The sequence below is a fragment of the Callionymus lyra genome, chromosome 8, assembly GCF_982586985.1.
Source record: "Callionymus lyra chromosome 8, fCalLyr1.hap1.1, whole genome shotgun sequence".
NCBI lineage: Eukaryota > Metazoa > Chordata > Actinopteri > Syngnathiformes > Callionymidae > Callionymus > Callionymus lyra.
The window spans coordinates 25,492,644-25,506,200 of NC_141825.1; the positions used below are offsets into that span (position 1 = coordinate 25,492,644).

Sequence of the window (13,557 nt, forward strand, 5' to 3'; positions counted from 1 at the left end):
GCTGAACCTGCAGTGGCATCAGGATGACGGATGAAGTTTTTTAAGAGCTTCTTGTCCTGCGGCGCCTTCGGGGAAAGCATGGCCGACGCATGAGGCGTGTGTTCGTGTGACCTGGAAACGTTCACTCCGGGAGAGTGAGATACACCTGTTTGTTGATGGATCTGAGCTGTCGCTTCAGTCGCTTCGGTCACTTCAGTTGCTTCAGTCGCTTCGGTCACTTCAGTCGCTACAGTCACTACAGTCGCTTCAGTTGCTTCAGTTGCTACAGTCGCTTCAGTCGCTACGGTCGCTTCGGTCGCTTCGGTCGCTTCGGTCACTTCAGTCGCTTCAGTCGCTACAGTCACTACAGTCGCTTCAGTTGCTTCAGTTGCTACAGTCGCTTCAGTCGCTACGGTCGCTTCGGTCGCTTCAGTCGCTTCGGTCACTTCAGTCGCTTCGGTCACTTCAGTCGCTTCAGTCGCTACAGTCACTACAGTCGCTTCAGTCGCTTCAGTTGCTACAGTCGCTTCAGTCGCTTCGGTCGCTTCGGTCGTTTCAGTCGCTTCAGTCGCTTCAGTCGCTTCAGTAGCTTCAGTCACTACAGTCGCTTCGGTCGCTACGGTCGCTTCGGTCGCTTCGGTCGTTTCAGTCGCTTCAGTCGCTACGGTCGCTTCGGTCGCTACGGTCGCTACGGTCGCTACGGTCGCTTCAGTCGCTACGGTCGCTTCAGTCGCTACGGTCGCTACGGTCGCTACGGTCGCTTCAGTCGCTACGCTACGGTCGCTACGGTCGCTTCGGTCGCTTCGGTCGTTTCAGTCGCTTCAGTCGCTACGGTCGCTTCGGTCGCTACGGTCGCTACGGTCGCTTCAGTCGCTACGCTCGCTACGGTCGCTTCAGTCGCTACGCTACGGTCGCTACGGTCGCTTCAGTCGCTACGCTACGGTCGCTACGGTCGCTTCAGTCGCTACGGTCGCTACGGTCGCTTCGGTCAAAAATATCGAATTCAAAACTTTTTTTTTCAATTATTGGAATAAGAAAATCAAACTCTATGTGTAAAGAAAATAAAATAAAACACACATTTTAAATTCAATCAAAATAAAATAAACCTTTCCTTATAGAAAAATACACTAATACATCTGGTCAATATCTCCAGCATGGACATGCTCCGGGTTGCTCCCGGTTACACGAAAGGTGATCTGAAGGCGTCCAAACAAGAAGCCTGAACCAATTTCGCAAATAAACTCTTGTAAGCCCAGCAGCATTTCTACACAGAGTCTCTCCCGAATGACTTAGCATCGAGAGCTTTGACTCCTGCACCTAGCGTACCGCGAACCATGACACGCATCTGTACTCACCACATGGAAGACCTCGGAGTCCGGGCCAGTGGTGAGGACCATCTGAGGTTGAAGTCCCGACTGCAGGAAGAAGCCATGTGCCGAAATCGTGCAGCCACCGCTGGAGTGAAACAAGGATAGACGTCAGAGCGTGGTCATAGTAGAGCAAGACGCCCGTTAGCATCTTCGCCCGGACGCACTCGCCCAGTCAAACCTTCTAAAATGACGTATTAAAGGAGAAGAAAAGGGATGAAAGGAACCTGATGAAGGAGCGAGACGGCTGGATACTGTTGATGATGGGGTCCTGGTTGTAGGTGAACATGGTGGGAGCGACGCGCTCCACAGAGTCGATGGTCAGCTTGACCGGTTGCTCGGAGGGGAAAGTGTTTGGCGGAACCTTGCAGGTCAGCATGGTGGAGGTCAAGCTAGTGACGGGAAACAAATGTTAAACACAGACTTTCTGCAACACGACCTTGAGATATTTCATGACTTCATTTTCGTATGATGCACATTTATAGACCCGGGTCACCAACGCTGTGCCTGCATGGACCAGTGATGGCGCCTTGAACTATACAGGAGATGAATCACCTTTTAAATATTGCAAATATCAGTGGCAAAATGGTTGGAGACCCTTGACGAAGACAAAGACCAGTGGTGGTCTCTCCCATAATGCTACAGAGCAGGGCTTACATCTGATAAAGTGACAACAGGCTGGGGCTGAGAGCTATCTCATTGACATCTTAAAAATAAAGGCTCATATATCCTCAACCGTTTCAACAGAAAATTGAGAACTTTCTCATTTTTGGACAAGAAAAACCCTTTTAGGCGGCTTAACTTTTTACGTGTTTTTCATTCAACTCATGATCCCTTCATCAATAGAGTGAAATCTTGAAAAATTGTATTTTGCATTCTTCAAGGCATTTGGTTTGTTAGAGTAAAACATCTTTATCTCTAAATTGGAATACAAACCTCTGGATTTTGCACGGCAGTTTCCCAACTGTGACTTCCTGTTTCTTGCCAGTGTCCAGGAACGCTCCTCTGATGGTCAGCATGGTGTTTCCAGATTTAGGCCCGAATGTCGGAAAGATTTGATGAATCACCGGGTCCTGCAAAAAACGAAGCGAGCCACTGGTGAGTCACTTTTATTTTCTTCTTCTTCTCGCCACTTTGATCTTACCACGAACGAGAATCCATCGATCTGAGCGACTCTGTTTCCACTGCTCAGCTTCACCACGTGTCCTGATGGGGTGAAGTTCCCACTAAACACTGGCGAACACTGGATTTCAGTCCAGCTACACAGAAAAAAAAAGAACATAATTCAATGATCCGTCTGGAGGAAGACACACAAAGAGTCAATCTATAGCAGGAGGTGTTTTTAAATTCTCCCGCTTCACTCATGAAGAGGTTATTTGTGGGGAAAGGGGCCGTTTAAGTGGGAGTCGCGTCGGAAAAGGGAGCGAGTGGCCATTTTTTCCCAGCAATTTTCTAGTAAGGGGAGTCATGTGTTGAGCGTGGTCAGGGGTGGGGGGGCTGCTCGGAGCTTCTTAACATTCTTCCACGAACACAACAAGCGTCCACTATTGGACGCCGACGTAAGACCCTTTATCTCGTAAACACGCTTCACAACACCCACTGTGTCTTGTAAGTGGTCTTTGGGAAGATACAGTGATCGGCGTCAACTGTATTAGTCTCTGAATCCGTCGCTTGCCATTGATAACTTGACCGCACAGTTGGAAGGTTCTCATCAGGCGACAAATCCTAAATCTAGAATACCTTTGGACCCTCAACAATATATTGAGTTGGTTAACTGACGTCGCAGGTCAACAAAAAGCAGGAATGCATAAAACAAAATGACCGCCAGGCTATTTTTGGCAATAATACCATCCACCTTTCTACCGCTTAGCCAGGCTGAGGGTCCGGGGTAGTAGCAAAGGGGACCAGACTTCCCTCACCCCCAAAAACCTCATTCATCGTTTCATAGGGAATACAAGGCATTCCCAGGATGAGCCGGAGTACATGGTCGACCATTTTCCAGTGGAACATGCCATAAAACATCTACAGCGAGTTAAGGCATGCTAACAACTTGCCACCTAATCTGACATCTCGAACAGCGGCTCTACTTTGAGTCCCTCTTGGATAACTGAGCTGCTGTTCTAAACCTTAATGAGAAATTACAAACACTCTACCAGACTTGCTTGGTTGCTAGTGACCAGCTTGGTGGCAAACCATGGATGATAAGTAAGTAAGTAATTTATATGTGTAGAGCGCCTTTCCAGACCACGGTCACAAAGCGCTTAAACAATCAAAACAATATTCAATAAAGTATATACTAAAAAGATCAAGACAACCTCGAGAACAACACAGGAGCCTCAGAAAATCAAGGAAAAGCACGAATAAAAGTGTCTTAAGATGTTTCTTGAAGGAGTCAGTAGATCATCAAACACAGAGATGGTTCCAAAGCTTAGGAGCAACATTCTGGAAGGATTTCTCTCCTCTGGTCCGGAAGTTCAGGAACCATCAGTAGATTCTGATCCACAGACCTCAGAGCCCGAGCTGGGGTGTAAGTCTGGATCAGATCACTGATGGAAGGTCTGACCATGAATAGATCTGAAAGTAAGAACCAGAATTTTAAAATGATCCTGAAAGAAACTGGCAGCCAGTGAAGAGTTTGAAGGAGAAATGTGAGTTCTTCTACTAGAGCGGCTCAGAATTCTGGCTGCAGAGTTTTGTATGAACTGCAGACGAGACACATCCTTCTTGTTGAGACCCGAGAACAAACTGTTGCAATAGTCCAGACGAGAAGATAGTAGTAACATAGACTAACTGGTATATTCAGCCTTGCCTTTTGGGTTTTTCACTTCCAAAACCAGCATGATCTTCTTCTCTGAGGGCGTTTCAATTTTGTGTTTTGTGTCTGTAGACTGTTAGCAGTTTTGGTAACAACAACAAAATGTGTTACCAGAGATAGACCCCTCAACCTGATACAGAGGTCTCCTCCATTACAAACGGAACATCTAGAAAAATGCAATCCTAAAAGTCCAAGATAAAAACTAGTTTCAAACCTGTTAAAATTGTCTTGTCTGTAGAGTTTGCACGGCACTCCGTCCACCTCCACCGTCACCATGGAGGACTTGAAGTTCCTCGTCTTGTCGAAGCCCAAGTTGTTGCCGCAGATGGTGACAGTGGTGGAACCTTTGATGGGTCCAGATAACGGCCAGACCTAAAAAAAAAGCAAGAGGTCAAATCGTCACGTTAATAACACACTTGTTCAAGACAGCTTTATTTTTTTCACGACGCTAAACGAGACGTGAAGATGTTATGACTTCGCAAAATGTTGTGGTTTCACTCGTCTTGAATTCACACGTCTGTTTTTACAGCTCTTCTTCGGGATTAATAGTGACAAAGGGAAGGAAAAAAATTAAAGCCCTTAGGAGACGTTTGGCTGTTTTGACATACAGCTTTTTCCACACTCTGACAGCTCCAGAAGAAGAAGTGTGTTTACACGTGTATTAGATACCAGCACAGGCTCGTGCAGCATGAGTGACTCACTCCATTAAAGTAGTATAAAGAAATATAATGCAGTGAGTTCACAACAGGGTCTTCAGAAACGTATTCAGGCCATAAATTAACATTGAATTCATGTAGTAGTTTTTTCAGCTACGAAGCAACAACTCTAGCTATTGGTCGTCTATGCAGTCGCCTGCGGCAAGAAGGTTGCGGGTTCGCTTCCAGGTCCGGAGGGACGTCTTCATACCAAGACGATATTTGCTGCAGGACCTCGGGGGTCTCACGCTGACCCTGGGGTCACGAGAGGTCAAACTCTAGGCTAAAGCACGTTCTGTCTTTCAGAAGTTTTTTTTCTAAAACCTCGTTTGACTTTTGAGATTTTTGTGGTTTAATGTTTAATGGATTTTTTTTTAATGTATTTGAGACACTTTTGTCTCATTTAATTTACAATATTATTGAATAAATAAAATCCATTGGTAATAAACATATAATAAGAACATTGTCAATGATAACACTGGACGTGATGATGATGATGATCTTTGCTCCTCAACCATCTGACGCTGAACAAAAATGGAGTCTGTCGCTCATAAGAACTACAATAAATGGCAGAATATCGTGTCGCGGGGGAAACGGAGCCGAACTTAAGTGACTTAAAAGATGAAAATGCTTTTGAATGGGTTTACTCTGGACACTCCGGTTTCCTCCCACAGTCCAAAAACATACAGAGGTTGATTGAGAACTTGGAGAAGTTTTTCGTAGGTATGAGTGTGTGTGTGAATGGTTGTCTGTCTTTGTGTGTCCTGAGACAGACTGATGTCCTGTCCAGGGTGTCCCCTGCCTCTCGCCCTATGATACTGGGATAGACTCCGCCTCCATAATGGAATAAGCAGTTAAAAAATGGATGGAAACGACAAAAAAAGGGACTTCTTTACCTTGTGGATGACGGGTGTGCAGTAGTCTTGGGTCCACCCCGAGGACGGCGGGCACTGGTTCGCCCTCGTGCAGCGGCCGTCGCACCAGCCGCACTCCGTCACTCGCGCCGACAGCAGGCAGGAAGTGCACGAGGTCAGCTGACCACAACCGGGACCGATGAGCGGGACCTTGGTGATCTAGAGACACGAACGAAACACTTTAATGACAGTTTCATAAAGACTTTTTTCAATGGTAAATTAGTCAAGTCTCGGTTCTCTGAAGCTTCCTTGGAACAGATGCGTGAAGAACCCTGAAGCAGAACCCTGAGGAACATTAATCTCCGTCTACTTTTGCCTCTTTCTCCACTCGAGACATGAATCACAAAACGCCATCCGGAGCCAGAACCACTCACCTTGTTCCCCGTCGCGACCAGGAGGGATCCCCCCGACGGGTCGCCGTCCAGCAGTGGCACGGCCGACGACACCGGACCCGGGTCCAGGCGCAGGTCGGAATGGGGCGTGGCGAACCTGGAGAACAGCACCTGCGGGAACAATTGAATCTGTTATCGAGGCTTCGCAGATGTTCCGTCAAATATCTAGAGATGTATTGGAACGTGTTGAAACTGCATCTGCCCCGGAGGAAGAACCTCGGCAGCATCAACAACACGGCGGAGCCTGAGCCAAGACTGCACGACTGAGAAGGAAAACAAGCCAAAGTAATGTCTCCCGGTACGAGCCGCTCATGGTTATGGATCCCTGGAGAGACTTCTGTCTTGTCATTTGATGAGGTTATTGAGAAAATGATTCTTTTAAACGGCTCCTGTACTGAGTTCATTACTCAGTGAAGCTCATTCCACAGTGTCGCTATATATTCCATGTATTTATAATTTATATTTTTAACCCTCGTGTTGTCTCAGGGTTGGAAACAAACGCTTGCCCTGACACTGACATAACACAAGGGATGCCAGAAACACATTTGTTTTTGGCTTCCGGGCCACAATTGATTCAATTATTATTTATTTATTTATTGCCAATTGTATTAAGCAAATTTTTTTGTCGAAAATGGGCCGTTTTTGTGAGATGATGCTCGAGCGTAGGGAAAAAAACCTGAGCGTCTTGTTTGTTCAAAGAAAGACGTGAATATGCAAATATCGAGTACAAAAACACGCTCTGACAGCAACACACCTTTTTCTCAGACACGCACACAAGTCTACACATTGATCCTTAACGCAAAGATAATGGTGTGAAAATAACTCGACAAAAATGTTTGAATTACGTATGAAAATTCAATGTTATTGCTACGATAAATATAAAAAGATTTTTTTGAAATAACACATTTGTTATAAAAGAAAAAAAGACGAAGAATCATTCAAAAAAAGGCATTTTTGCAAGCCGGCAAAATATAGTAATGACTATATAATTATCTGTAATATCCACACCCAAGAATGCACACGCACACGCACACACACACACACACACTTCTTTACAGTTCTCTCACTGGCGGGATGAAGCTCAGCACAAAGCTCAGCATTGTGCAAACACAAATACAGTATCACACACATGCACTTGTGCGCGCACACAAGTGCAAACAGGGACAACTGCCACGTCTCTTATCAACGCTCGATTGTGCGACTCAAAAGGTAATCTAATTGTGCGACGGCGACGTGCTCGCTGTGGCTTCCTTCACTGAGAGGCCTTGTCTGCGGCGTTTGAGCTTCGACGTTCGTCCACAACGAGCCTCTCTCCGGAGGTAATGGCGGCGTAAATGACAGCTTATCGTGTTAAGCAGTTCGCAAGATGCAGGGCTATAAACACCGGTCTCTGGTGCGATTCCCACACGCCGAGGCTTCCTGAGCGAGGGTTCAACGCAGGCAACAGAACGGCCGATTCATCTTCTACGACACGACTGTGAGCGCACCAGGAAACCTGAACATTTGTCAAGTTCTTTTGATCGTGTTAACGATGAGCGGACGTGCTCGGTCCAACTGGTCCAACTGTATCTGTAGTTCCAACTGTGTCTGTAGTTCCAACTGTATATGTAGTTCCAGCTGTATCTGTAGTTCCAACTGTATCTGTAGTTCCAACTGTATCTGTAGTTCCAACTGTATCTGTAGTTCCAACTGTGTCTGTAGTTTCAACTGTATCTATAGTTCCAACTGTATCTGTAGTTCCAACTGTATCTGTAGTTCCAACTGTATCTGTAGTTCCAACTGTATCTGTAGTTTCAACTGTATCTATAGTTCCAACTGTATCTGTAGTTTCAACTGTATCTGTAGTTCCAACTATATCTGTAGTTTCAACTGTATCTGTAGTTCCAACTGTATCTGTAGTTCCAACTGTATCTGTAGTTTCAACTGTATCTATAGTTCCAACTGTATCTGTAGTTTCAACTGTATCTGTAGTTCCAACTATATCTGTAGTTTCAACTGTATCTGTAGTTCCAACTGTATCTGTAGTTTCAACTGTATCTATAGTTCCAACTGTATCTGTAGTTCCAACTGTATCTGTAGTTCCAACTGTATCTGTAGTTTCAACTGTATCTATAGTTCCAACTGTATCTGTAGTTTCAACTGTATCTGTAGTTCCAACTATATCTGTAGTTCCAACTGTATCTGTAGTTCCAACTGTATCTGTAGTTCCAACTGTATCTGTAGTTTCAACTGTATCTATAGTTCCAACTGTATCTGTAGTTCCAACTGTGTCTGTAGTTTCAACTGTATCTATAGTTCCAACTGTATCTGTAGTTCCAACTGTATCTGTAGTTTCAACTGTATCTATAGTTCCAACTGTATCTGTAGTTTCAACTGTATCTATAGTTCCAACTGTATCTGTAGTTTCAACTGTATCTGTAGTTCCAACTATATCTGTAGTTCCAACTGTATCTGTAGTTCCAACTGTATCTGTAGTTCCAACTGTATCTGTAGTTTCAACTGTATCTATAGTTCCAACTGTATCTGTAGTTCCAACTGTGTCTGTAGTTTCAACTGTATCTATAGTTCCAACTGTATCTGTAGTTCCAACTGTGTCTGTAGTTCCAACTGTATCTGTAGTTTCAACTGTATCTATAGTTCCAACTGTATCTGTAGTTTCAACTGTATCTATAGTTCCAACTGTATCTGTAAGTCCAACTGTATCTGTAATTCTAACTGTATCTGTAGTTTCAACTGTATCTGTAGTTCCAACTGTATCTGTAGTTCCAACTGTATCTGTAGTTCCAACTGTATCTTTAGTTCCAACTGTATCTATAGTTTCAACTGTATCTGTAGTTCCAACTGTATCTATAGTTCCAACTGTATCTGTAGTTCCAACTGTATCTTTAGTTCCAACTGTATCTTTAGTTCCAACTGTATCTATAGTTTCAACTGTATCTGTAGTTCCAACTGTACCTGTAGTTCCAACTGTATCTGTAGTTCCAACTGGTCCAACTGTATCTTTAGTTCCAACTGTATCTATAGTTCCAACTGTATCTGTAGTTCCAACTGTACCTGTAGTTCCAACTGTATCTTTAGTTCCAACTGTATCTATAGTTCCAACTGTATCTGTAGTTCCAACTGTACCTGTAGTTCCAACTGTATCTGTAGTTCCAACTGTATCTGTAGTTCCAACATGGTCACATGATGTTGACACACGCGTGTCGATACTGACCAGTGTTGATGAAACTGGAAACCAAAGCAATGCTACTGTCGCGTCTCAGTTTCATTTTCCCTTCATTCAATATTTGTAAAACTACAGACATTCTTACAGACAAGTCATTTGATGTGGACAACTTGATGGTGGCTTCAAAGTCAAAGTAGATACATCTTGATATTGAGACCTACAAAGTTGCCTGTGTTTAGGACGAGATAAGAAGCAGAGATGCTCGACGTCAACAAGTATACACAGACTAACAGTAAAACTGAGCTTGACAGTAATACTGGATGACATTTCGGTAGATGCCAAATTTCTTTGGCCCACGATCAAGAAGTGCTCAAAGAGTTTGGACCCTCGTGTGGTTGAGTTTGACTCCCTGGGGCTAAAAAAGAAAATTCAAACTGATTCTCTCAAATACAATCAAGTAATTCTGTCAGAAGCACAATTTATCCTCAGAATAATATTGACATAAAAAGACAAATACAACAGAAACCGGTTTAAAGCTTAGACAGGATATTTATTTTTAATATTAAGATTCTATTAGAAAAACTCACTATTGGAATTTTTTTTGTGTATTCCATTCTTAAAGTACTATAAGACATTATATCAATTAATGGTTTCAAAAGTACCAGTTTGGAACCAGTAGGGGTTGATACCGAGTCGTCCGGGACCCCAGAATAAAAATAAAAAGGTCTTCTATCTTCTTTCATTTTACACAAAAATATTTGATTAAAACTAGCCTTTATGTTTCTGCCTAAACCTTCCCGAGCCAACAAGTACTTCAGACGTAAGTGAAGAGAAACTTGTGTACAATTCAGGAGCGAGCGACACAACATGAGTTCAACATGTTTTTATAGACAAAAATAATGAAAATAAAAAAAAAATTGATTTCATTTTCTACCGCTTTATCCCTTGTGGGGGTCGTGGGGAGACTGGAGTCTATCCCAGTATCATAGGGCGAGAGGCAGGGGACACCCTGGACAGGACGCCAGTCTGTCTCAGGACACACAAAGACAGACAACCATTCACACACACACTCATACCTACGGACAATTTCCCCAAAGTTCTCAATTAACCTCTGTATGTTTTTGGACTGTGGGAGGAAACCGGAGTGTCCGGAGTAAACCCACACAACAGCATTTTCATCTTTTAAGTCACTTAAGTTCGTCTCTGTTTTCCCCGCGACACGATATTCTGCCATTTATTGTAGTTTTTATGAGCGACAGACTCCATCTTTGTTCAGCGTCAGATGGTTGAGGAGCAAAGATCCTCATGATCATCACGTCCAGTGTTATCATTGACAACGTTCTTATTATATGTTATTATCAATGGATTTTATTCAATAATATTGTTAATTAAATTAGACAAAAGTGGCTCAAATTCACAGTGAAACCACAGAAAAAAATCCATTAAACATTAAACAACAAAAATATAACATAAATGAGTCAAATAGGGTTTAGAAAAAAATTTCTGAAAGACAGAACATGCTTTAGCCTAGAGTTGACCTCTGGTGACCCCAGGGTCAGCGTGAGACCCCCGGGGTCCTGCAGCAAACGTGGTCTCGGCTGGAAGACCTTCCACTGGGACCCGGAGCAGGTAAACGGTGCAGGACTCAGTAAGACGCGACTGTAAGTTGATGGTGAGCAACAGCTTGTTAACGTGTCATCATTTGTCAGCGGCTCGACGTGATGTTTACTCGCTCGCCGCCAGAACAGCCGGGCGCCTCGGAACTGGACGAACCTTCTCGACTTTAGGTCGTATAAAACGGCAGGAATAAAGAGTGGTCTGGGAGCAGGGGGTGTGGGGGTCGGGGGTCGGGGGGCAGCAACAGCTGCAGCAGATTCTCGGCGTGCAGAAGATGCCGTGCGAGTGAACGTGTCAACGCAGCTCGCCGTTCACCATTAACGCGCCGCTCGCCTCGTAAGCCCCTTTTTTCACCAACATCTCTCCCTTCGTCAGTGCAGCTGTCACTTCTTTTTTCTTCTCCTCCTCCTCCTGCGAGGCTTTTCGTTCCGGGGTTTCGTAAACAAGTGAAGGGAACTCGACGTGTCCGACGGTGTTTACTCGCAGCAGATGATGCGACTCTTTCTGAACTTCACTCCGCAACAGCTGCGCTCGCGACTCCAACGGAGAAAGGAATTGTGGGAAATCAGAGCTGTTGATTTTCACTTTCAAAGTCCATGTGTTTAAAAAAAAAGCAGCATTTGGTGTTGAAAGTCATGCTTTTACTTTGAAAATCCTTAAAGAACAAACAAAATGATGATGAAAACTCGTAAAAACAGGGACATACGTGGACTACAGTCTGTCCTGCACAAGTCTGCACTTAACTAATTAATAATTTATTTATAATGATGTGTTATTTTATTAACCTACAAGTATGTGTTTACTGTCATTGTTTTTTCTCATTCATCATCCATCCCTTTATCCCTCCATCTGCGATCCATCCACATATATATCCCTCCATCTTTCCATATATTCATCCATCCATCCATCTCTCTTTCCATCCGTCCATCCAACCCTCTATCTATGCCTCCATCCATCCATCCATCTAGTCATCAATCCATCCATCCATCTATTCATCCCTCTATCCATTCCTCCATCCATCCATATATTAGTCCATCCATATATTCATCCATCCATCTCTCCTTCTATCCCTCTATCTATAACTCTATCCAATCATCCATCCCTCCATCCATCCATCCATCCCTCCATCCATCCATCCATCCATCCATCCATCCATCCATCCATCCATCCATCCATCCATCCATCCATCCACCCACCTCTCCTTCCATCCCTGTCATCTATAACTCAATCTACAACTCCATCCATCCCTCTCTCCATCCATCCATCCATCTATTCATCCAACCCTCCATCTATCCCTCCATCTATCTCTTCTTTTATCCCTTATGACATTCTCTAAAAAGGAAATAAGACAAAAATGGTGCAAATTCACTGTGAAACCAAAAATAAATAAATCAGCAAAACATTGAACCACAAAATACATGAAAATGAGGGTCAAAGACGTGCAGAGAAAAAACATTCAAATCACTTCGTACACTTTCTCTTAGCTCGTATAAAACCTCATGTTTCGAGGTTCATCGGCTACATTAGCATCGTAGCTTGAAGAGGTGACGTCAGTCACTCAGAGGTGTTTTATTTTCTCACGTTGATGAAGTCAAACTAGTTTAGGTTAGGGAGGTTATTACCTGTATGAGGCGTCCGTCTGCCGTGCCGAGGTACGCCACGGATCGTCCGTTCACCGGCACCACGGTTATGGAGGTGACCAGAGTGTTGGTCAGTTCCTTCTGCCAGAACTCCAGCCTCTGGACGAACTGGGTCACCTGCAGGCGGTACTTCCCTTCCTTCCCCTGATGGATCCCCTCGTGCGGGTCGCATTCGTCGGAGGAACTCTGCAACAGAGGCGAGAGCGCCAGTGAGTCGGACAGAAGAACAGAAACTTCAGGTTCACACATGGTCTTCATTTAAAACCCTCCGAGAATCTATAGATATGGAGGGTTTTCTTTGCTTGTGCCGCCGTCAACACAAGGTCTTGAAGAAATAAATCTCGTTGAAACAAAGTTATACAGTTTTATTTTTCGCCAAACAGTCGATGAAACTCTTGAGCAATAAAATTCCTGTTTAATAAGTGTTGTGATAGATGTCAACAACACACTGTGAACTAAATATTATAAAAATGTTAAGATTTAAAACTTGTATAATTGACAGTGAAATTAAAAAGAAAGAAATATTTAATAATAAATGATGTGAAAATCATCACATTTCTTTGTTGAACTTACAGGATTCTATAACTAAGACCCAGAAAACCTGTGTTGCAATAAACAAATGTAATGGAAGTATAATTCAAAAGTGTCCTTTTAGTAAGTAGTGGTTTGAAACCATCGAATACAAATATTATTATGCTTTATCTTTCTATAATAAAAAAACGTAATATTCGTAAACTTTTTTCTTTTTTTTTTTACATTTTCAGTTAGTTTAGTTATTTTTATATAGCTGTAAAAGGAAATCATTTTAATCAGAAAATTATTTTTGTCTATTGAACTTTTGTCTGCAAATGTTACTGAAAATAGCTGTGAAACAAACTCATGTTGAATTAACGAAAAATAAATTCACCTGATTAAATGTTATTCTTTCTTTAAAATCTCACAGAAAACAAAGGGTTTTTAAAGCGATACAGT

At 43.3% G+C, this 13,557-nt stretch overlaps 1 protein-coding gene across 1 annotated transcript in view; it reads right to left on the reverse strand.

Moving 5' to 3' along the window:
* Window positions 1-13,557, reverse strand: part of met (MET proto-oncogene, receptor tyrosine kinase) — a 79,248-nt gene that overhangs the window by 33,643 nt on the left and 32,048 nt on the right. The window contains exons 3-10 of the mRNA XM_087798112.1: window positions 12,568-12,771; window positions 6,145-6,273; window positions 5,753-5,929; window positions 4,376-4,533; window positions 2,491-2,605; window positions 2,283-2,419; window positions 1,574-1,738; window positions 1,335-1,434 (exon numbers count right to left, since the gene is read on the reverse strand). Coding sequence (XP_087654238.1) covers window positions 1,335-1,434; window positions 1,574-1,738; window positions 2,283-2,419; window positions 2,491-2,605; window positions 4,376-4,533; window positions 5,753-5,929; window positions 6,145-6,273; window positions 12,568-12,771 — 1,185 coding nt within the window. The remainder of the gene's footprint in view (window positions 1-1,334; window positions 1,435-1,573; window positions 1,739-2,282; window positions 2,420-2,490; window positions 2,606-4,375; window positions 4,534-5,752; window positions 5,930-6,144; window positions 6,274-12,567; window positions 12,772-13,557) is intronic.